At 38.5% G+C, this 25096-nt stretch overlaps 1 protein-coding gene across 1 annotated transcript; it reads left to right on the top strand.

The window, feature by feature from the left end:
• The first annotated feature begins 9 nt into the window (after positions 1–9).
• vars2 (valyl-tRNA synthetase 2, mitochondrial) lies at positions 10–24460 on the top strand. Its single transcript, XM_058753485.1, has 31 exons — positions 10–54; positions 143–233; positions 1028–1244; positions 1339–1420; positions 1579–1679; positions 3220–3341; positions 3476–3542; positions 3640–3737; positions 3899–3980; positions 4921–5040; positions 5109–5217; positions 5298–5386; positions 5634–5724; positions 6375–6502; positions 9558–9661; positions 9869–9950; positions 10581–10657; positions 10813–10900; positions 11050–11143; positions 13361–13431; positions 13567–13692; positions 13915–14019; positions 15362–15430; positions 15515–15593; positions 15697–15824; positions 17763–17915; positions 17999–18235; positions 18323–18434; positions 19825–20015; positions 20113–20262; positions 24191–24460. Exons 3-31 carry the CDS (start codon positions 1059–1061, stop codon positions 24266–24268), a joined length of 3219 nt encoding a protein of 1072 aa, XP_058609468.1. The 5' UTR covers positions 10–54; positions 143–233; positions 1028–1058; the 3' UTR covers positions 24269–24460.
• Positions 24461–25096: the final 636 nt, after the last annotated feature.

The raw sequence follows: 25096 nt of genomic DNA, 5'->3' as shown, positions 1-25096 counted from the left end.
ACGTTCCGATAGGAAACAAGCAGACACTACGAGAACTTGCATAACGCGAAGGAGGTATAATCCCGTGTAATTTAACTTATAAAAGTCCAGTGTAATTTAACTTGTAATAAAACATATGTGTTTTTATTCAAAACATTTTAAGTCGTATGGAATTTTAGACCTAAAAATATTAGTGGGAAAAAACACTGCCGTATCCGCAATATGTCTGCGCCCTGTGACAGCACACACTGAAGGTACATTTCTTTTCATTCCTTTTTATGTGTCTTTTAATATGCAGCATTTTTTTTCTGATTAAAAGATTAGATGTGTATACTGTAAAATGTGCGTTTCATTAAATTGCAGAACGTTTATTTTTAAAAACACGAACCTTCATTGACTGCTTTTAAGCATTGCCAAACACATTTGACCCTGTATTTTCACGATTGTTTCTTATTTTATGTACTGTTTTGTTTTGTTATACCATTGTTCTTAATGATTGCCATATTCATGTTCCATTGCATTTACATGGTACTCCAAGCAGTGTTATTTTAGTATTATTTATATGTTACAATGGTAATTAGTAATATTTTGAATAATTTTTTGTATAAATAGTTTAAGTAAAGTTATGTTATAGTAATTTCATTATGTGCTTTTGTCATTTTTATTTATGTATTTTTATTTCTATATAATGTTTTAGTATTTTAAGTATTTCAACCTAAACATATTTCAGTTAGTTGCCAGGGGAACATTTCAAAGTTTTTTAAGTTTAAGTCTTTCAACTGATAGTTATTTACAATTTTTAAGTATTTCTATTTATCCTTTTGTTTAAGTGTAAGTTTCATAATAGTTTTAGTTTCAGTTAACAATAACAACACTTACTCCAAGGAAAACCAAAAACACCTCGGTACCATTAAAAAAAAAAAAAAGAAAGAAAAAAGTTTTGTTTTATTACTAAAGTTTTGCGCAAATTAAATCATTAAAAAAAAAGTTTTATTACATTTTTTTTTTTTTTTTTAAAGAAAAACTGTTGTTTGTCTTTTCACATTAGTTTCAGTCTGAAACGCTCCAGATTTCAGGACATGTGGATGGCTGTGCATGTGGCGTCACCCAGAATCTGGAGCAGGGATCTTCAGAAGGCCTGGAGCACATGGGGATGCAGACTCTGCTCTCAAAGCTCATCTAGCACACAGCCTTCACATCATCCCAGGACACAAGCGGAGAAAGCCAAACGCAGACAAGCACAGGAGAAGGCCATACTCAGTAGTGTAGGTCATACAGACTGTACATATCTAAATAGGTACCTAATGTTTCCTTTGGTTTAAACCCATAAACGTCTTATCATGTCTTTAACCCTTGCAGGATGTTAATGATCCTGGACTAATCTGGTCAGATAAAGAGAAAATAACATACACTGCTGCACTCGTACCTGGAGAGAAGAAAGGTGACAGAATGTGTTTCCTCTGCCTGTTTTGTCTTGTGTTTCTGTCCATTGATGCGGTTCATTGTGTCTGACTAATGCAGTTGCTATAGATGTCTACTGCTAACATCCCTATCAGCAATCTCTGTATTCCCATGTCTTCCAAATGTCCTCTCTTTTAGACACTACACTGCCCTTCCCACAGTCCTACAGCCCGGAATATGTGGAGTTTGGCTGGTATCAGTGGTGGGAGAAACAGGGATTCTTCAGTCCTGAGCAGCATGTATGAGAGCAGTTACAGCTTGATATAAGTTGTCTCTACCCTATTTTTGTCTTTCTCAATAATATGTTAATCCAAAAAAGATGCTGCTTCCATTTCATGACTGAACTAAATATGTTTTAAAAAAAAAAACTAATAAAGACATCAGTTACTACATAAATAGACCATTGTTCAAAAGTCTGGGGTCGGTAAGATATTTTTTTTAATTAGAAATTAATTCTTTTATTAAGCAAGGATGCATTAAATTGGTCTAAAGTGAAAGTAAAGACATTTATAATGTTACTAAATATTTCTATTTCAAATAAATGCTGTTCTTTTGAACTTTCTATTCATCAAAGAATCCTGAAAAATGACATATCACAGTTTCCACAAACATTAAGCAGCACAACTGTTTTCAACACAAGAAACAAGAAGTTTTTTTCAAAACAAGAATTGTTTCTTGAGCAGCTAATCAGGATATTAGACTGATTTCTGAAGGATCATGTGACACTGAAGCCTGGAGTAATGATGCTGAAAATTCAGCTTCGCATCACAGAAATAAATTACATTTTAAAATACAGTGGCATGTGAAAGTTTGGGAACCCTTTGCAGAATCTGTGAAAATGTGAATCATTTTAACAAAATAAGAGAGATCATACAAAATGGATGTTATTTTTTTTATTTAGTACTGTCCTGAGTAAGATATTTTACATAAAAGATGTTTACATATAGTCCACAAGACAAAAAAAAAATAGCTGAAATGATTCAAATAACCCCCTTCAAAAGTTGTGCTTCTTAATACTGTGTGTGGTTACCTGGATGATCCACGACTGTTTTTTGTTTTGTGATAGTTGTTCATGAGTCCCTTGTTTGTTCTGAACAGTTAAACTGAGCACTGTTCTTCAGAAAAATCCTCCATGTCCTGCAGATTCTTCAGTTTTCCAGCATCTTTTGCATATTTGAACCCTTTCCAGCAGTGACTGTATGATTTTGAGATCCATCTTTTCACACTGAGGACAATTGAGGGATTCAAACACAACTAAAAAGGTTCAAACATTCACTGATGCTGCAGAAGGAAACACGATGCATTAAGAAAACTTTTGAACAGGATGAAGATGTCCAAATTTTTCCTATTTTGTTGAAATATAATTTTTTTCCATTTAGTACTGCCCTTCGGAAGCAACAGAAGATACTTGTATGTTTCCCGGAAGACAAAATAAGTACAATTTACCTTAATCTTCAAATTCAAACAGTTTTCACCCCCCGGCTCTTAATGCATCATGCTTCCTTCTGGAGCATCAGTGCACATCTTTTATGTAAAATATCTTACTCAGGACAATGCTAAATAAAAAGTATGCATTTTGTATGATCTCTCTTATTTTGTTAAAATTATTCACATTTTCACAGATTCTGCAAGGGGTTCTGTATATTACAAAAGAAGACACTTGTTGTAAATTGCAGTAATATTTCTATTAGTATTAATACATGCAGTCTTGTTGAGCATGACCCCAGTAGTGTAAGTAGATAATTTTTTAAACCCGTTTTTTTTTATCTTCTTCCTCAGAGTAAACAGCCCCATGCGGTTGATAAATATTTCTCCTTATGTATTCCACCGCCGAATGTGACCGGCACTTTACATCTCGGACATGCGCTGACAGTGGCTATAGAAGATGCTTTGGCTCGCTGGTACCATTTGAATAAACTCTTTGATTATTACTCTGTAGCATTACATGCCTTAGCAATACATGTATAAAATATCTCTATTTTGATGGACTCTTAGTCCAAGATGATAAGACAATTTCATCATATCATTTTTTCAGGCGACGGATGCAGGGCTACAAGGTGCTGTGGGTTCCCGGCTGCGACCATGCTGGGATTGCAACACAGGTATCCCAGCTCTTTATCTCTGTTAAATGGTAAAATGGGATGCTTAGGTGTCTGTTTCTGTTCAGAATGATCTGTGATGTGTCTCTGTGTGTGATAGTCGGTGGTTGAGAGGAAGCTGATGAGGGAGCAGGGGAAGTGCAGGCGGGACTACAGTAGAGAGGAGTTCCTCAAACAGGTCTGGAGATGGAAAAATGAGTAAGTCTTTGCTTTCCTTATTTTCAGAGCCTTGCAGTGGTTATATATGCTACTAGTGTATCTGTTATGTTATGGTATGTCCATATGGTAACTGTAAGGACTGCTTTCTTTTTTAATTAAACTCAAATGTTTGCCTTTCTGTTGTTTTAATGATTTTTCAGAAAGGGGGATGAGATTTATCATCAGCTGAGAAAACTTGGTGCATCTCTTGACTGGAACAGAGCCTGTTTTACAATGGATCCGGTAATTAAAAGTTTTTTTCTCAGTTTTCTCATGGGCTGTTTGGAATAGCATTCTTCTATGATATTCATACTGTGCACTATGCACAGTATGCATTTTTCTGTATGAATAGGATATCTAGTTAATGTATGCCAGAATGCAATTAATCTCTTCTGAAAAAATTATACTTTAACATACAAACATGTAAATAACAGTTCATACTGAAGTTTATTTTTTTTAATGCTTTTGGACACATAATTACATGTTAATTGCATTTAAATTAAAATATATTCAAGTTTATTCAAAATTAATATAAAATGGAGTTAGCTGAAATTTAGAGTGCTTTTTTGGTCCACTTAATATGTAATTTTATAATTATGTCTTTTGTACTTGAAATATGATTAAAGTGTAATGGTCATTTGTATTGAAACATATGTTATGTATTTATATTTGTAAATACACAATTGTAATGATGAAGTTGCAATTTAGTGCAAATAAATTAAAATATGTTAACTTTAAATGTAATATTGAATAACACACTACAGTTAGTGCTTTACGTGTGCTTTAGTATGTTAGTGTAATAAGTGTACTTCTTAAAGCATGACAAAAGGTTATTACAAATTGAAACAAAGTAAAACATTTAATTTGACATTATTAAAGTGCACTTAAGTGTGTTAAGAAACCTAGTCATGGAAGTGTGCTCTCTTTAATTACACTTAAGTGGGCTTTTATTTCAGTAATATTATAATATCTGCAATTACAGTTTTTTTTTTTTTTTTTTTAAACATACTTTTAGGATTTGAAGTACACTACAAGTGCACATTCAATAAAAATTGAGCACTTTTTTCATAAGGGTTTCCATTATGATAAAAGAACTGGAACTATTATCAACAAAATCTATTTTAAACATGCAAAATGATTGTCTATATTTTTGTTTTTGTTTTTTTCCTCTTTTTACCTGTAGGGTTTCAGCAGTGCTGTGACAGAGGCTTTTGTCAGGCTGGGTGACTCCGGGCTCATCTATCGCTCTGAAGGTCTGGTCAACTGGAGCTGTGCGTTAGAGTCGGCCATCTCAGACATAGAGGTACATCACTGAGCCGGTCCATGTGTAACAACCTGGCCACAGACTAACTGATGATTTGACGTGTTCAGGTGGACTCAAAGGAGCTGTCTGGCAGGACTCTTCTGTCTGTTCCCGGTTATCAGCAGAAAGTGGAGTTTGGGATCATGCTTACATTTGCTTATCCACTGGAGGGACAGGGTGAGTGGACTTCTCAGTTTGCTCTGTTTCTCGAGATGTTGTTTTACCTTTTTTGTTCTAAGGTGTGATTTGTTTTTTAGAAGGAGAGGTTGCAGTTTCAACCACGCGTCCAGAGACGATGCTGGGAGACGTGGCCATTGCTGTTCATCCTGATGACCCTCGATATAAAGTAACGCAACTTTGTTTTTTTTTAGATGGATTGTTTGTAGTCTGCTCTGTGCTTATGATATGACTTGATATGACTGTACTTGTGTTCGAATAGGATATTACTACTCATTTACATTTGATAAATCTAGTATGCAGTAGGCAGTATGTCTACTATGCTAAAGTGACCTAGAAGACTGAATATTTTCTGGTTACAACTAGAGCTGTAGTTCTAGCACTTTTACCCACAATATTCATTCTTTTCTCATCAGGATTTTCATGGCAAACACTGCAGGCATCCATTCACAGAGCGCTTATTGCCCATTGTCACTGACTCTATGGTGGATATGACATTTGGCACAGGTATGTCATTTATTTGTGCATGATGAATTTTATCTGTTGGAAATAACGGTATCTTTTATTGTAAAAAAAAAAAAAAAAAGTTAAATTACAATTAGTGTACTTTTTACGCTGCAAGCCAGTGTTCCATTTTCTTTCTTTTTGTGAGGCTGTTCATATGAACCTGTGACACTGGTCTAAATTTGTGATTCTATATTTGTATTTATTAATAAATAAATATATAAATAAATGTACATGTATATTTAAATGTAAAATATATAATATATATTTTAGATAATTTTAATGAACAAAATGTACAAAATTGGACAAAGTTTGACCTGACTGTTCAAAAATCAGTTAAGAATGCAGCCTTATCGTGCATAACATTTATTAATGTTCAGCGGCGAAATCCAGTCATTGCATTTGGAATTCATGATCAGGAATTTTGTGTGAGGACGAAATAGATTTTAAGAGATTTGGCACTGATTTAAAGTTGGTCATGCAAATTTGCAGAAAGTTTTAAAGTGTGGAGTCAAGGTTTAAAGTGACTTCTGTGTGAGTTGTGATTCATACATCACTGCACTATTGACAATAGACGGTGAACATCTTTTGCTTGTGAAATTTGTGACTGCGCCTTTAGTCTCAGCTCCTGACTTTCAACTTTGCCATCATAGGTGCTGTTAAAGTGACACCAGCTCATGACCACACTGACTTCCTGCTCTCTCAGAGACATTCACTCCCTCGCCTCACTGTGATTGGAGGAGATGGGACCATGACCTCAGACTGCGGCCAATGGCTAGAGGTACAGAGATTCTTTACAATTTACCTTTTTGAAGGTGTGGCCTCAGTGGGATTATTACAATTATTACATAACCATTACTACATTATTGATCATGTGATCATTTGGGATGGCAGCAATTATTGTTCACTTCAGGATTTTGATTCATTTTATTATCACTTCACCTTTCACAGTCAAGGTTTAATCTGACCACCATAACCTGTAAAAACTCATTAGCAAAACCGATCTCTTGTTTAAAGAAAATCAATAAGACTTTCGAATCACATGAGCCAATATTTTATTCACAATAGAACATAGAGAACATAACAAATGTTTAAACTGAGAAATTTTACACTTTTATCCACTAAATGAGCTCATTTCAAATTCAATGCCTGCTACAGGTCTCAAAAAAGTTGGCTCGGGTGCAACAAAGGACTGAAAAAGCAAGACATTTTGAAAAGATTCAGCTGGGAGAACATCTAGCAACTAATTAAGTTAAATGACATCAGGTCTGTAACATGATTAGCTATAAAGGGATGTCTTAGAGAGGCAGAGTCTCTCAGAAGTAAAGATGGGCAGAGGCTCTCCAATCTGTGAAAGAGTGCATAAAAATATTGTGGAATACTTTAAAAACAACGTTCCTCAACGTCAAAAAAAAAAGGCTTTGCAAATCTCATCATCTACAGTGCATAACATCATCAAAAGATTCAGAGAAACTGGAGAGATCTCTTTGTGTAATGGACAAGGCCGAAGACCTTTGTTGGATGCCCGTGGTCTTCGGGCCCTCAGACGACACTGCATCACTCATCGGCATGATTCTCTCATTGGCATTACTAAATAGGCCCAGGAATACTTCCAGAAACCACTGTCGGTAAACATAATGCCAACTAAAGCTCTATCATGCAAAAAGGAAGCCATATGTGAACATGGTCCAGAAGCGCTGTCATGTCCTGTGGGCCAAGGCTCATTTAAAATGGACTATTTCAAAGTGAAAAAGTGTTCTAGGGTCAGACGAGTCTAAATTTGACATTCTTGTTGGAAATCACGGATGCCGTGTCCTCCGGGCTAAAGAGAAGGGAGACCTTCCAGCATGTTATCAGCGTTCAGTTCAAAAGCCAGCATCTCTGATGGTATGGGGGTGCATAATTGCATACAGTATGGGCAGCTTGCATGTTTTGGAAGGCACTATGAATGCAGAAAGGTATATAAAGGTTTTAGAGCAACATATGCTCCCCTCCAGACAACGTCTATTTCAGGGATGGCCTTGTGTATTTCACAAAATTGTGCTGAATTGTCCTGCCTGCAGTCCAGATCTTTCACCTATAGAGAAATTTAGCGCATCATTAAATGAAAAATATGCCAAAGACAACCACGAACTCTTCAGCAGCTGGAAACCTATATCAGGCAAGAATGGGACCAAATTCCAACACCAAATCTCCAGAAACTCATAACCTCGATGCAGTCTTCAAACTGTTTTGAAAAGAAGAGGAGATGCTACACCATGGTAAACATGCCCCCGTCCCAACTATTTTGAGACTTGTAGCAGGCTTCAAATTTTAAATGAGCTAATTTTTGTGCATAAAATTGTAAAATTTCTCAGTTTAAACATTTGTTATGTTATCTATGTTCTACTGTGAATAAAATATTGGCTCATGTGATTTCGAAGTCTTAAAATCGAAAGTCTGAAATTCAAAAAACGTCCCAACATTTCCGGAATTTGGGTTGTACTACATACAGGTAAAGACTTCTGTTATAAATTCAGTAATTTTTTAACATCAGTATTTTGTTTCTTAATTCCCAACTTGTTTAGTGATTAAAAATGATTGTAACCCCTAAAAACATTGACTTGAGACTTTTTCTAATTGTAGCAAAAATAGAGTACTTAATACTTAAGGCATGTTTAATAAATATATAAGCATCCACACCAGTGGACGATAATGTTTTGTTTATTATAAGTGCACTTTAAATGCTCAAGCTCTTTAAAATTGGGTGGATTCTGATTGGCTGTCATTGTTTTTATAGTTCATCAGTTGGAAAAATTGTTTTGAAATTAATTTCAACTATATTATTACTCGGTGTCATTATGTTATAGTTGTGGTGTGGATTTCCATATTCTCAGAATAGAATTACAATGATTATTAAAACTTTAGATTTATACCTGTAGCTATAGGCCTATAGTTATCGTCCTTGGTGTGAACAGGCCTTTAGTTCTCAACATTGATTTGTATTACTCACACAAGGAAACCCATTCAGTTTTGAGTGTCAAGAGGCTCTGAGAGAAATATTTCTCAATCTTTAGCTTGCTGGAAAGACTTTTTTATAAAAAAGAAACTGCAGGCATCTAAATGTATATATTACAGGGGTCCGTGAGGTGTAAGATTGTGAAACTTTACAGAGCGTCAGAGGGCTCCGAGATGAACATACTGAAGGTCTGTCTCAGTGGAAAGACTTTTATAAAGGTCAAAGCATCTGTACTGTTGGCCTCTATATATGCATTAGCAGTATGTATTACCGAAGGTCAGCGAGCTGTAGGAATATCTCAACATCATGAAACTACAGAGAGTATGAAAGGGCTCTGAGATCAATATATCCACATTTAGCCTGCTCGCATGGTGGGAAGTCTCGGTCTAGAAAGTTAGAGCATATATAACATGGTATCCTGGTCTCAGTGTGCAACCCTAAAAACCCAGCATGTTACCATGTTAGACCCAAAGGTCATGTTCCATGAAGATATTTTGTAAATTTCCTACTGTAAACATATCAAAACTTAATTTCTGATTAGTAATATGCATGGCTAAGAACTTCATTTGGACAACTTTAAAGGCGATTTTCTAAATTTTGTAATTTTTTTGCACCCTCAGATTCCAGATTTTCAAATAGTTGCATCTCGACTAAATATTGTCCTATCATAACAAATCATACATAAATGGAAAGCTTTCAGCTGACGTATAAATCATATGCATTAGAATTAATTGCAAGCAGCAACTGAATGGTACCTATATAAGGCATTTATATAGATCCTCTATATTTAAAGGAATGTTTCTATGGATATTCAGCATGTAATGTTTCTGTCTCTCAGGGTGTTAAGCGATTTAATGCCAGGGAACGTGTAATTACTGCGCTGATGGAGAGGAAGCTGTTACGAGGCAAGAAGGATCATCCCATGTCATTACCAGTCTGCAGGTAAAGCGATTGTATATCAGACCACAAGCAGTAAACATTTCCTCATCCTCTCATTTCAAGAAGACTTCAAGCTGCTATATTTCCCTACATTTTTGAGTACTCAGGCAGGCCGTTCCTCTCAAACATTTTTGTCATGTTCTTTCAACTGAAAAATACCAGTAGTCTTTGACCTTTTGTCCTATCTTGATTTTTATTCCTCCCACATAGTCGTTCTGGAGATGTCATTGAACCGTTGCTGAAGAAACAGTGGTTCGTGCGCTGTCAGGAAATGGGCAGAAAAGCAGTTCAAGTGAGTGAGCGTGTTTTAAATGTGTGGTTGCATCAGATACAAATTATGCCGATGGTTTATGACTAAACCACACAGTATGTGAAACGGATGCAACTTTTCAACTCTGTCTTTCTCATAATTACAATAAGGCTCATAAATAAACCTTATTTATATACTACTCATAGTTATTTCACTCAAAATGTTTTCAGCATTGATAATACTCAGAAATGTTTTTTGAGCAGCGGTTCAGCATATTATTATGATTTCTGAATGATCATGTGACACTGAAGACTGGAGTAATGATGCTGAAAATTCAGCTTTGATCACAGGAATAAATTATATTTCAATTTTATCACAATGAAAAACTGCTGTTTTAAATTGCATATCAAGCATACATGCACATTTACAGTGAATGGTTAAATTAATGTCAGTTTTGTTGACATGCATGTGTGTTATTAACTGTATCTGTCAATACTCCCTCGAGCAACAGCAAATGTGTGGCTCATCGAGCACTTTACTAGAAAACATATTCCTGTTACTCATCAATGATAGTGGACAAACTGTTCTTTAAACATCATTTTTAAATTTCATTATTCTGCTTAATGAGTTTGTTAGCTCACGTATTGAAATGCATGTAAATGCTCTTTTTAGGCAGTGGAAGAAGGAGATCTACAGATAATTCCTCACTTTTACACAAAAATGTGGAAGAGCTGGCTGTCCAACATCAGGTTAGCCTTATTATTTATTTTTTATTTATGCAAGGCTATATTTAGGGTCATTTACATGTCTTTCTGTTTGTTTGACCAATTCCACACTTCTGTTAATATTCTTTCCATTACATGTTTGAATAAGATTTTATGTCATGTATATCTCCACTTTGCAGCGATTGGTGTATTTCCAGACAGCTTTGGTGGGGTCATCAGATACCAGCCTATCGAGTGACAGTGGAAAACTCAAAGTACACAGAAGAGGTTTGGCACTATCATGAAATCTATATTTGTAGCCCAAAGATTACCCTTAATGTACCTGCTACAGCATAATGTGTTTATGAATTGAGCCTGATCATATTGAGTGAGGTTTTGACTGAAGCATTGACTGTTCTTGGCTGTGTCTGGAGCAGGAGCAGTGGGTTTGGGGCAGAAGTGCTGCAGAGGCCCGACAACGTGCCGCCGTGAAGTTTGGAGTGAATCCTGATGCCATCACACTCACACAGGGTGAGAGTTCACATCAATCACACTTTTCAATGATTAATACTCATAATCTACACTACTGTTCAAATCTTTAGGGTTGGTAAGATTTTGTAATGTTTTTGAAAACATAAACAATTTTATGTTTACCGAAGCAGCATTTATTTGATTAAAGTACATCAAATATAAAACTATAATACTGTGAAATATTTCTGTTTTAATGCGTTTTAAAATATAATTAAAGGATAGTACACCTTAAAAATGGAAATTAACTCATTTACTCACCCTCAAGCCATCCTAGTTAAAGTAGCCTCCAAAGTAGCGCAATGAACATATCCCAAATATCAAAACTCAAAATATGTCATTTCCATACCTAAAATACATATTTTACACCGCAGATCATAAAAACAGCTAAAAGGCTTTCACTGGCCATCCTTCACAAAACTTAACATCTACCACAGTTTTATCATAGGCAGAATGCAAAATGTTTCAATACAAGCGTTTCAGTCAAATGTAATTTATGCAATATTTCAAACCTTTAACCCACGGGAGAAAATCAACCCTCCGCAACAGTTTAAAATCAGCTCCATTCCGTGCAAAAAAATGTGGATTTGGCAACCCTGCATCCAAAGTGATTTAAATACTCTGCATATTGATAGCGGCTCCCTGATGTGCGAAAATTTTATTCAATATTAGAAAGTTTGCGGGAGCAGGCCAGAAATTCAGCAGGAGCGGGATTAAGAAAACGGTGTGCAGGGCTTTAATACAAAAACGCACACAATGAATGGTGACTGTAGAAAGCAAAAGCTGAATCCTGGACATTTTGGGCGATTTAGAAATCCCGGCCGGACACTTTTTTTTTAGGTCCAAAAAGAGGACATGTTCGGGGAAAAGAGGACGTATGGTTACCCTAGATTCTGAAGTCCAATGAATGAAGTGCATCCATCCATCATAAAAAAATCCTCCACACAGCTCCAGGGGGTTAATAAAGGCCTTCTGAAGCGAATCGATGCGTTTGTGTTAGAAAAATACCCATATTTAAAACTTTTTTTGCACAAACACATCGATTCATGTCAGAAAGCCTTTATTAAACCCCCAAAGCCATGTGGAGCACTTTTTCATGATGGATGGGCGCACTTTTTTGTGCTTCAAAATCTTGACCACCATTCACTGCCATTATAAAACTTGGAAGAGCCAGGACATTTTTTAATATATTTCCAATTGCATTCGTCTGAAAGAAAAAAGGGTTGGTAAATCATGGAGTAATTTCCATTTTTTTGGGTAAACTTTCCCTTTAATTACTGTGATGAAAAGCTGAATTTCCAGCATCATTACTCCAGGCTTCAGTGCCACATGATCCTTCAGAAATCAGTCTAATATGCCAATTTGCTGCTCAAGAAACATTTATTATTATTATTACTATTATTATCAATGTGGAAAACAGTTGTCTTAATTAATACCTTTGTGAAAACTGTGATACTGTACAGTCTTGAAACATTATAAAAGTCTTCACTATCACTTTTGTTCAATTTAATGCATCCTTGCTGAATAAAATTTCTTTCCACAAAAAAATGTACTGACTGCAAAACCTTTTAAACAGTAGTGCATCATTTAATATATTTCTTTCAAAAAGAAGGTGAATGTTGACCAATGACTGTCACCAAAATTACGCTTAATTATAATTATAAACGCTGCTTTATACACACCTTTGACAGCTTTGTGTAAAAATCTTTGTGTGCAGCTAATAATGACTCCTAACGAATATGCACTTATTCAAAGTCAAATCACTTGAATGAGATTTGAGAGTGTTCAAACGTTGGTTGGTTCTTCACACAAAGCTGTTATGTTTTCAGAATGTATAGAATAGAATATACTTTTTAGGGAAATTTGCCTTGGATTTCAAATGACACAGCCAGTGATCAGCATAAGACTCACGTAAACACATCAAATAGTTCAACATACAAAAATGAAAATAAATCCAAATATACAACCTACTACATACCAAAGTCTTAAAAAGTTAAGAATTCTCAGTTTAATAATGAAGAAGATGTGAATTTGGGCTGCTCTTATGATACTTTTATGGCACTTCTTTTGTCAGTGTGTCTTAACAGCCCCTGGTAACTATTTATTATTAATAATAATCAGAAGAAAACTGATTTTAGCAAGTAATGTAGTTCAATAATGCAGGCTGTTCACGGCGTTACTGTAGCACTGAATTCTGACTTTTTTAAATGTTTGTTTCAGACCCAGATGTGCTTGATACTTGGTTCTCTTCTGGTCTCTTCCCGTTCGCAATGCTCGGCTGGCCTCAGCAGGTTCTTCATTTTTAAAGTCCATTTTTCTTTCAACATCATGAACTCATGAAAGAAACCAGACAAAACAACAATAAAGAAAGTCTAGTGTATTGACATGTTGAATGAACCTGCTTTGATCTCAATCTCTATCCTCAGACAGAAGACTTGAAACAGTTCTACCCCAATTCCATTCTGGAAACAGGAAGTGACCTCATCTTCTTTTGGGTGGCCAGGATGGTGATGCTGGGCAGAGAGTTGACAGGCCAGCTGCCCTTTAAACAGGTTGGGTCGATGGCTTATTGCTGAGCTCATAACTCTAAATGCCATATCGTAAGGTTGGCAGGAACTGAAAATTTATATTGCGGTGTGCGTCATATACCAAAATTATCCAAAATGTCACTGAGAAATGTTACCGTCTGTTTTGCCATCAAAATGTCTCTGTTTTGTGCAGCTCTGACTCTTTTATTGCTCTTTCTCTCTCTGCTCCATCACTGTGTCAAACAGGTGCTCTTTCACTCTCTGGTGAGAGATAAATATGGGCGGAAGATGAGTAAATCTTTAGGAAATGTCATTGACCCTCTTGATGTCATCTCAGGGGTTTCTTTGGAGGTACAGACACATACACACTCTCAGACTTAAGACCTGTTCCAACCTAGTACAAAACATGAAGATACCATGAAATTGATGTGGTTTTGACATATTTAGGGCTTGAGCACCAATGGAACGAGGACCCTCTTAGAATTGCTCTGTTTGTTTTACTACTGAAACTAGATATTGGGGTGGGGCCAATCAAAGAGCTTGTCTTCATTTTTAATAGCCAATAGCCTTTAGTTTACGCCACAGCAGTGACCATAATTTGCTACTTGATATTGCTAGTCGATTGTAGGTGGTGTTAGTGGGGGGGCTTTCTCATTCTCATATTTGATTGGACAAAAATCGAAGCGATGAGTCATCCATATATTTGGTCCATGTTTTAAAGCTAATAGTGGTGAAGCCCAGTACATATGGACCAATATTAGAGATCGTTTTAATTTATCAGTAATTGTTGTCAAATATTGGATATTTAATTGTGCACACTCTATACTTTTACATTTGTTACATTTGCCATCATCTAACACTCACTTAAAGTTAATCTTTACAAATACTTAAATACTTAATACTTTGTCTTTAAAATCTTTAATATAAATGCAAAGCTCAGAATTAATATAGATTTTCATATTGTATATAAAGTTGTGATTTCTTAATTTAATTTGTAGCAAACAAATTATTTTAGTCTTTAGTTGTTGTTTTAATCTACAGATTTTGTGGACCAGTTTTGTTATTATTAACTAAAACTATTAAAAATCATTTTTGTTCATTAAAATAAATCTGAAATGAAAATAAAATATAAATATTTAATGAAAACATAAAAAGAATTAGAAATGTTGCATTGGCACATAATTAAAATAAAGTAAGTTTAAAATGAAGCACTAAAATTACTAAAAATAAAATCAAATTAAATGCTAAATAGAAATATGAAAAAAATAAAAATCACAAAATACTGTAAAATTAAAATAGAAACTGATAGGGTAAAAATAAAATCTAATTTAAAATATTAATAAATACTACACAAGTGTATATAAAATAACACTGGAATATATTTGGAGAAAATGTTGTCCTTTCTATGACTCTTTTTTTTTTTACTCCATTCCCTTTTTAGTTCCTACAAATACTAAATCCTCAGTATATTAATAAAAGAAATAATTCAGACATATTAATGAATATAACAAGACTTTGTACAGCTGGCGATGAACATCTATCAGTCAAGATATCCAGGCCTCAGGGCAGAACTGACTCCACTCAGCCGATCCGCGGTGAAATCTGAATATATGAAACGGCTAATCTTCTAATCAGCACTTTGTCACGATGACTTCATCTTCCTGTCAGTCACATTCCGATTTAATCTCTGTAGAGACTTCAAGAGAAAGTTAGAGAAGGAAACTTGGATCAGAGGGAAAGCATGGTTGCCATGGAAGCACAGGTCAGTACGAGGTTCGCTTCATTCCTGTGATCCAGTCCTTCCCAAATGAACAAGTTCACCTCATTTCCTGTGTCCTTCCTGCAGAAGAAAGATTTCCCTAAAGGGATTCCTGAGTGCGGGACAGACGCTTTGAGGTTTGCGCTCTGCTCTTATAAAGCCCAGGGTAAGTCACCCTCATTACTGAGTGCTGTAATCAAACCTTACCATCAGCTTTACCCAGAGTTCCTCACTCCCTCTGCTGACGTTCTGTTCGAACCCTGTCTCAGGAGAGGACATCAGCCTGTCTGTGTCTCATGTGCTGAGCTGTAGACATTTCTGTAATAAGATGTGGCAGACAGTGCGCTTCACCCTCGCCACGCTGCATGATGCAAGTTTACCAACATCATTAGCAGAGGTACGGCAGCCAATATCTCTTCATTAAATCAATAAAACAGCCCAGACGAATGCTGCTCGCTGGGTGATACAGTGTGAGAGCTGATCTGCATGATGCTGACATGATTTAATGATCTTCCCCCTTTCCCTCTGCAGCTGGGTTGAAATGCAGTACACACTTTATCTTGTGCTGTATTTTGTCCTGCATTGGCACCATGCTGTTTCACATTGCCTTTTGTTTGCTGTAATGAGATTAAATCATAAAAGAAGTGCAAATGACTTGTAGGACCAAATGGCAGAAAATCAATTTGAAAGGTGATGTCTCCCATCAGTTGATAACTGCGTTTGCTGCCTTAGTTTCACAGTGTGCTTGTGTCAGTTACTAGATATACTGGCAGCCTGCTTCAAATATTTTTAAGTAAGGAAAGGAAAAGTAAAATAATTATATAATTTTTAAATATAAAATGTTGTATGAAATGATTCTTTAATTTCAGCAGTTTGCTCTATGCCTTATTTGTTGTGATTTTTTTAATTTATTTTTTATTTTTTTATTTTTTGGTCATTCAAAGGTTTGGGGTTTAAAGAAATTAATATTTAGCATGGACACATTAAATGGATCAAAAGTGACAGTAAATACATTTATGATGTTACAAAATATTTAGTTTTTAGATAAATGCTGTTCTTTTGAACTTTCTATTCATCAAAGAATCCTAAAAAAAAAAAAAATGTATCACTGTTTTCGCAAAAATAGCACAACATTAATAATAATAAATTTTAATTAATTTTTTTTTTTTCTTTTGAGAAGCAAATCAGCATATTAGAGTGATTTCTGAAGGATCGTGTGACACTGAAGACTGGAGTAATTGTGCTGAAAATTCAGCTTTGCATTACAGAAATAAATTATATTTTAAAATATATTCAAATGGAAAATCATTATTTTAAACTGTTATATTATTTCACAATATTACTGTTTTTACTGTATTTTTGATCAAATAAATGCAGCTTGGTGAGCTTGAGACTTTTAAAAACTAATTTTTAAACCGTAGCAAAAATTCTGTCAGATGTGATCAAATGTTTAGACAAGCTGTATAATAACTATTAGTCACATTGCTCTCTAAATATAAGCATTGATAAATATAACAAACTGATATTTATTTTTAGAACCTGGGTTGCCAGATCTGTGTAAGAAAACTAGCTCAGTTGCCAGTCAAAACTACACTCTAAAAAAAATCTGTAAAAATAGGGCACAATATACTGTACAATTTGAAGGAATATTTTCGTATTTATTTATTTACAGATTTACCAGTATTTGGGATTTTCTTCACTTCATTGCATTGTGTTTTAGAGTTAACAGAAATGTCTAAAATTAATAAAATTAATGGATAATGTCATGTGCAATGAGCTGCCAGTACTTTTTCTGTTATTTTACGGATTAATGTTTTACAGTGCAGCCCAAATATCAAAATATGCCTCTCACTCATACCTAAAATACATAGTTTACAGTGTCTGTTATGCATTATTATACACACTTTCAACTTGATAGTAACCATAAGTCTCATTTCACAAAGAAACTTACAGAAGCTCAAAGGCTTCCTACCAGTACCGCTTCTTCACAAAAATCTCCTCACTCTGTTTAGAAAAGTTTTTTTCATTGGAAGAATATAAAATGAGTAAAATGTTTCAATGCAAGCATTACAGTCAGATATAACGTATGCACTATATCACACCTTAAACCTGTATGGAAAATGTCAACCTACGAAAACAGTTTAAAAATATCCCAGTTCAATGGTTAAAACTGTGGACTTGGCAACCCTGCTGAGGGTCAACAGTTTGAGGGGAGCCATTTATGTTATTATAAGTCTGTGTACCATTAGAAGGATTTCGACTGATATTACTGATATTTCAAGGTAAACAAACTTGCATACAGTTGCTTTAATGTATTTCTGACTTTGTCTTTCAGACCTATCCTCTATCCAGCATGGACAGGTGGATCTGTTCGCGTCTGTACAGCACAGTGCAGCTGTGTGAGAAGGGTTTTGAGAGCTACGAGCTCCACACAGTCACGTCTGCACTGCACTCTTACTGGCTCCACAGTCTGTGTGACGTCTACCTGGTGAGTATGATCTGTCATCATGATACTGATGGATCTTCCAGTCACTGATTGATGAACTGTCGTCTTCTGTTCCTCTTCTTCAGGAAAGCATCAAGCCGGTGTTGAAAGGTGAAGGCTCTGGTAGTGAGGAACAGAGAGCTGGAGAAAGGCAGGTGGCTGTGTCTGTGTTGTATCACAGCGTGTCCATCTCTCTCGCGCTCCTCTCGCCCTTTATGCCGTTCCTCACGGAGGAGCTGTGGCAGAGACTCCTGCCCTACGCTGACTCTGACGGGACATCCCGCAGTCTGTGTGTGCAGCCCTACCCAAAGACCTCACAGCTGGTCAGAAACAAAACCAAACACTACCCGATAACATGCAGCTCTATGTACGTCACAAAACAACTCTTTTCCATCTCCTTTTCACCTCAGGAGCACTGGTGTTTTTCTAAGGAGGAGGCCGACTTCTCTTTAGTACAGGAAGTGGTCAGAGTGGCGAGGTTACTGAGGGCCCAGTGCCAGCTGACGAAGGAAAGACCTGACTGTGAGAGAACCTCAAGATTTAGTTGACTTGGTGCTAATGTTTTGGATATTAGTTGTGTTTGCTAAGGCACGTATCACTACTACAATAGCTCATACTTGCAATGTTTAGTGTTGCAGTGTTCAAATATTATTTATATACAGTACTATTATAGTATTTATTAATACTTTGAATCGGCTTTCATGTTTTCAGTCAGGAATGTTAACTAAAACATAAACATTTTTATTACTTAAAATAAATGTAAAAAAAAAAAAAAAACTTGTTTCAGCTTTCCCAGGGAAATATTTCTTGTATTCATTTAGTTTAACAAGATGTACTAAAATAACAAAACATTAAATTAAAAAACATTTAATTGACTAAATTCTATAATTATAATTAATAAAATTAATTAAACTAATAAACTAACTAATAAAAATTAATTGAAAAAAAACATTAAATATAAATCTATATAGATATATTTTAAAAAGCGAATAAAAATGGCAACACACAACAAAATTATGAAAACGTTACCTAAAATGAAAACGTAAAATATAAAAATGAAAACTAATTTGAACTATTAGTAAATAACAGTTAATATTATATTATTAATAAATAACGTAAATAGTAGTACCTCAGTGATGCTAAAATAGCTCTGTTTTCAGATTACATTTTAGTTTAGGGTTAAGTTTTAGTAACTTTGTTGCACTCTTGTCGTTTTTATTATAATTCTACATTTTTTTTATATATATATATATATATGTCTGTTTATTTATTTTTTTTATTTCCATGTCAGTTTTATTACTTCAACTTAAAACTTTTTTTTTCTACTTTTTTTTCACTTTTCTAAGTTTAGGTTTTAATTTAATATTTTTGATTATTTCAGCTTTATTTCAATGAATGAAAACCACTTTTTACAGTTTAAACTCTGATACTTGGCGTTTGAATTATTGTTTCGCAACATTTGTGCAACAGACATGAATGATACTTTGAACTGTGCAGCTTGTTGAGGGGTTTTTCTAAGCAATCAGGCTTGATTTTGCCTACCAAACAATAAAACGTGATAAAAGTCCATAAACATAACCGTCTTCACTGTAAAAACTAATTTTTGAAAGTTGTAAACAAAACAAACAAAAAAACGTTTTATTATTATTTAAACTCAAAGTATTATTTGCTATTTCCTTTGTAATTAAATTTGAAATTTGCTAACAATGTCTGAGTAAATATTCTACAACAAATGTTTAGCGACTTGGGCACGTAAGAAACCACCTGGCCCTAACATCCACCCAGAACACCTTAGCAACCACACAGAAGACCCTGGAAACCAATATTTCCTTTTGATGCAGTTATTATAGTAGCATATGTATATAGTAAATGAAATCCTTCATCGTGATGTGTAATAGTTGTGTTGTTGCAGTGTGGGCAGTGTGTGCACCGGATCAGGCTGAGACTCTTCTGCGCTTCAGATCAGCTGTCTGCACGCTGGGCCGGATCTCAGCGCTTCATCTACACTGTCCAGAGGCAGGTTTCACCGACTCTCCTCCTCCACCTAAGGCCAGTGCTGTAGGGGTGGTGGATCACTCCATCTGCTTGCATCTCAGCGTTCAGGTAATGCAGAGTAAGATTCTCCTTTCTACAGTAACGATGGGTCTATATATATATATAGACTGCTGATGGCTCTTTCTCTCTCTCCGTCAACCTTCAGAATGGTATTAATGCTGACAAACAGAGAGCTCTCCTCTCTCAGCGCAGAGAAAAGCTGGCCTCCAAACTCAAACAAGCCCTCGCTCGCACTCAGACGCCCAACTATGCAGAAAAAGTACCTAATAGAGTCAGACAAGAGACAGACAATAAGGTGAGTACAGAGGAGAATGGGCAGCTGTACTTCACTAAAGCTGTAAATATCACATTTCACCCAAAATTAAATAATGTTCGATTGGAAAATATATTTTGAGTGAAGAAAATGAAGCCTATTTTAGGACCATTGACTTTTATTTATTTATTTATTTTGCATTGTTACTCTATTTCCTCCACCAAATTGTGATACAAAAAAAAAAAAAAAAGTGTGTGTGATGTATATGATGAATTCCCCCACTAATGAGAATATATATTGCATTGCACTAATGACAATTGTCAATTGTGAAGAAACATGTGTTCAATTATGATGATAACAGTGAATGAATGAATGCATTTATATAGCACATATTATATAGTGATAACATGATAGTGCATTGCGCCCAAAAATAGGCTTCATTTGTTTTTTGATTGTTATGTGAAATATAAGATGGACATTTCTTTGTGAGATTCACCCTCCCATCCATGAGAATGTCACGTCCCTGGACTGTCTTGTGTGTGTTTTGCTCCCCATGTGTGCCCTGTGACCTAGTTTCTGTCTCCCCTTGATTGTTTAATTTGATTCCAGGTGTGTCTCCTTAGTTCCTTGATTGTCTTGTCTTTATAAACCCCAGTCCTTTCAGTTAGTGTTGGTCGGTCTTTGTACGTCAACCTAAGTGTCTACGTAAGTGTCTACCCTACCTGTGATCTGTGTTCCTGTCTATATATTAAACTCCCGTGTTGCTAATTCCTCGTCTTCTCGTTCCTGGTTCCCGTGCTCCCCTGTGAGATGTGACAGAAAGACCGACCTATACAGTAACCTCCGTGTTTGTACCCTCCGTTTTGTTTCCGTTTTTACCCAGTGTTTTTTCTTTCCGTTGTGCATCTATGGATCCCTATGTTCGGCCCGAATTCCTCCTCCTCCTGCTGGAGCAGGGGGAACGATCTCTCGAGGACCACACCAGACTATTCCTGATGATAGCTAATGACACCAGCTACCCGGACGGCACGCCTGCTCATTCTACAACGCAAGTCTGAACACCGCGTGCAGAGCGCTGTCGTCCGAGGATGGTCCTCGAGAGGATTTCGCCGCCGTGGAGTGGATTCTGGTGAGAAACGGATCACCCTCACCGTCTCTTCCGAGGATGATCTCGCCAGATCCACTCCAGACCCAGAGCCCAGCCCACCAACTCCCAGCGATGCGGAGCATCAGCCCGAGCCCACCGATGACGGAGAGCCATTCCCGCCCGCGATCTACGAGCCAGCGCGAAGCCGAGCGACTGAGCGGAAGATCGCCCGGAAGTTGAGCCCAACACGTCAGATCAGGTGCGAGCGGCGGCGGTGCCCATCGCGAGGAGCCAACCGTGGGCGGTGTGAGCGGAGTGGAGCTCCGCCCCTGCATCACGGCTGAGGATGAGCTGATCATCTATCTGGGGCTGCTGGACATGGAGGAGGATTTACTGGACTGGGAAAGCGGATCTGGAGGTCAACGTTTCCCTTCACCAGCCGCCGTTCGCGGTCCAGGAAAACCCGCCGGCAGAGAGTATGGCAAGCCCGCCGGCAGAGAGTATGGCAAGCCGCCGGCAGAGAGTATGGCAAGCCCGCCGCAGAGAGTATGGCAAGCCCGCCGCAGAGAGTATGGCAAGCCCGCCGGCAGAGAGTATGGCAAGCCCGCGGCAGAGAGTATGGCAAGCCGCCGGCAGAGAGTATGGCAAGCCCACCAGAGCCGGCCCCTCGCAGAGCCCGCCAGTGCCTGCCCTCGCAAGAGCCCGCCAGTGCCTGCCCTCGCAAGAGCCCTCTAGAGTCTCCGCTGGTTCCGTCCAGCACAGCGCTTCAGCGCCCCAGTGCCTGCGCCAAGAAGGCGCTCCCAAGAGTCTCCGCTGGTTCCGTCCAGCACAGCGCTCGGCGCCCCAGTGCCTGCGCCAGAAGGCGCTCCCAAGAGTCTCCGCTGGTTCCGTCCAGCACAGCGCTTCAGAGCGCCCCAGTGCCTGCGCCAAGAAGGCGCTCCCAGAGTCTCCGCTGGTTCCGTCCAGCACAGCGCTTCCAGAGCGCCCCCCAGTGCCTGCGCCAAGAAGGCGCTCCCAAGAGTCTCCGCTGGTTCCGTCCAGCACAGCGCTTCAGAGCGCCCCAGTGCCTGCGCCAAGAAGGCGCTCCCAAGAGTCTCCGCTGGTTCCGTCCAGCACAGCGCTTCAGCGCCCCAGTGCCTGCGCCACGAAGGCGCTCCCAGAGTCTCCGCTGGTTCCGTCCAGCACAGCGCTTCAGCGCCCCAGTGCCTGCGCCAAGAAGGCGCTCCCAAGAGTCTCCGCTGGTTCCGTCCAGCACAGCGCTTCCCGAGCGCCCCCCAGTGCCTACACCAAGAGAGCGCCTCCCTGTCTCCGCGCTGCAAGAGCGTCTCCCTGTCTCCGCGCTGCCAGAGCGCCCCCAAGTGTCCGCGCTTCAAGAGCGCCCCCCAGTGCCGGCCCCTCGCAAATGCCCACCCTCCCACCCGCTCCTGCCTCCTCCACCGCTGTCGTCTGGCAGCCCCTCTGCTCGCCCTCAGCCCACCATCAATACGGTGCGAGCCCCACAGGACTGCCATCCTCCAGCATCGCCGGGGCTGGAGTATCCCTCACCTCCGCCTCCAACCTCCTCGGCCCGGACTCTGCCTCGGCCCGTTGACCCAGCGGCTCCACCTCGGCTCCTAGCTCCCTCGCCTCCACCGTCACCCGTCGATCCTCCAGCTCCACCAGGCTCCCTCGTCCCTCCGGCTCCGCCTTGGTCGGGCGTCGACCCGCCATCGCCTCAGGACTCCGCTCCTCCGGCTGCACCTCGTCGCTCCGTCCCACCGGCTCAGTTGGGCTCCTTCCTCCCGCCAGCTCCACCTTGGTCCTCAGTCGCTCCGGCTCCGCCCGCGGATCTCCGAGCTCCGCCCGCCTCGGTCGCCAGAGCACTCTGCTCCACCTTAGCCCCGGATCCTCGGCATTCCCTGGCTCGTCGGCTCTCCGTCTCCGCCTCGGGCTCCTCCACCACCTGCTCCGCCGCCGTTGGTCGGCCCCTGGAGTCGGAGGCCATTCCTCCTCCATGGCTCCTCCCTCCGTCGGCTCCACCGTGGGCCATCATCATGGCTGTGGCCTGGGTCCGCCAGGCTCCTCCTGCTCCGGGTCCCTCCTGTCTCTTCCTGGCTCCTCCCTCCTTCGTTGCCTCCCTGGTCTCTGTCTGCCGACCTCCTCCCGGTGGTCCGTCCTCCTCCTGAGCCTTCGCCATGGTTCCCACCCGTTTCCCCCTCTGTTGTTCCACGGTGCGAGGCGCACCTTCCGGGAGGGAGTAATGTCACGTCCCTGGACTGTCTTGTGTGTGTTTTGCTCCCCATGTGTGCCCTGTGACCTAGTTTCTGTCTCCCTTGATTGGTTAATTTGATTCCAGGTGTGTCTCCTTAGTTCCTTGATTGTCTTGTCTTTATAAACCCCAGTCCTTTCAGTTAGTGTTGGTCGGTCTTTGTACGTCAACCTAAGTGTCTACGTAAGTGTCTACCCTACCTGTGATCTGTGTTCCTGTCTATATATTAAACTCCCGTGTTGCTAATTCCTCGTCTTCTCGTTCCTGGTTCCCGTGCTCCCCTGTGAGATGTGACAGAGAAAGAAATTTGAAAACCAGATTTACATACTAGCGAGTCTCCCATATTTATTCCCATGTTACTCAAAATGCATTAAGCGTGCTTGCATGCCTCATTGCACAATGCTTTCATACGCTAATGTAATTTCATTTTCAGTAGAAAACCTCATTATTTATTTTGTGTTATTAAAGTTCTCCAGATTATCCACATGTACTTATGTGGATTGAAATGTTTATGAATGCACTGCATATTCCTCATTCTGTATATCCCATCATAAAGCGTCATTCTTGTCAATAGAGTGATATATTTCAGAAGCTGAAGGAGCTTGAATACATTTATTGTGTTCTGAAATAACCAGATTGCAGCTATGGAGCAGGAGCTGAAAAACATCGAGGACCAACTTTTGGCTTTGGAAGACACGTGGAAAGAAGTCTAATGGACACACTGATCCAAATATTAAATTCAACCAATAACCAGTGGAAAAGAATACTTTGTTTTCTTTGTGTAAATCTGATAAGGATGCCTTGAAACAGACAATGAGACACTGCTTTACTGAAGAAGAAAAAAAGGTTGGTGTATATTTATGAAGTTGGTTTGAATGTAATATAAATGTACAATAAATGATTTACCAAAGAATAACGCATTTGGTGAATTTCTTTCTTCTTTTCATTTAGCGTTCCTTGTTTGCAGCATATACAATTCTGGGAAATAAATAAACACTTTCAAAAGAGGCTGTTTAGATTTAATTTGAAAAATTACAACTAATAAACACTTAAGATCTCATCTATATGCTTTATTAATTAACCAGCTGTGCCAAAAGACATGAAGGGAAAACCAGACAAAATGGCACATTGCTGGTGTTTTCGTTTAGGATTAATAAAAAGAAAAACAATTATGTTTGGCATAAGGAAAATGCAGCCTGTTATCTTATTATGTAATATACAATGTTAATACCTATTACCCCTGTATTATTAATCATACAGAGATCGGACAAAATCATGTGAACATCCATTAGGGGTTAATCATTTGTGTAGGCTGCAAAACATAATTATGTTGCGATTATCTTTTCGTTGTATTCTCTGTTGTTTATCAGTGTAGTGCAAGTTGTGTTTAATAAAGCCATGGGTGAAATGTGTTGTCGGACTTTCAAAAATGACAAATCATGGGAGCCCGTTAAGCAGGAGCACCTGTAACCTTAACAGCCCAATTGTTAGGTGTTTTAAGAACAACAGTCTTTATGATTATGACTGCAGACACAAAGCGT

Source organism: Onychostoma macrolepis, chromosome 19, assembly GCF_012432095.1.
Source record: "Onychostoma macrolepis isolate SWU-2019 chromosome 19, ASM1243209v1, whole genome shotgun sequence".
NCBI lineage: Eukaryota > Metazoa > Chordata > Actinopteri > Cypriniformes > Cyprinidae > Onychostoma > Onychostoma macrolepis.
The sequence above is the reverse complement of the archived record's forward strand: the minus strand, read 5'-3'. Positions and strand labels throughout refer to the sequence as shown.

What these genes read in the sequence shown, in the direction of transcription:
- vars2 (XM_058753485.1), top strand. Translation starts at nt 1,059, where the DNA reads ATGTGGATGGCTGTGCATGTGGCGTCACCCAGAATCTGGAGCAGGGAT. An exon ending in ACTGCGGCCAATGGCTAGAG is followed by an intron (nt 6,503 to 9,557) that starts GTACAGAGATTC and finishes TCTGTCTCTCAG; the next exon opens with GGTGTTAAGCGATTTAATGC. An exon ending in ATGTCATTACCAGTCTGCAG is followed by an intron (nt 9,662 to 9,868) that starts GTAAAGCGATTG and finishes CCTCCCACATAG; the next exon opens with TCGTTCTGGAGATGTCATTG.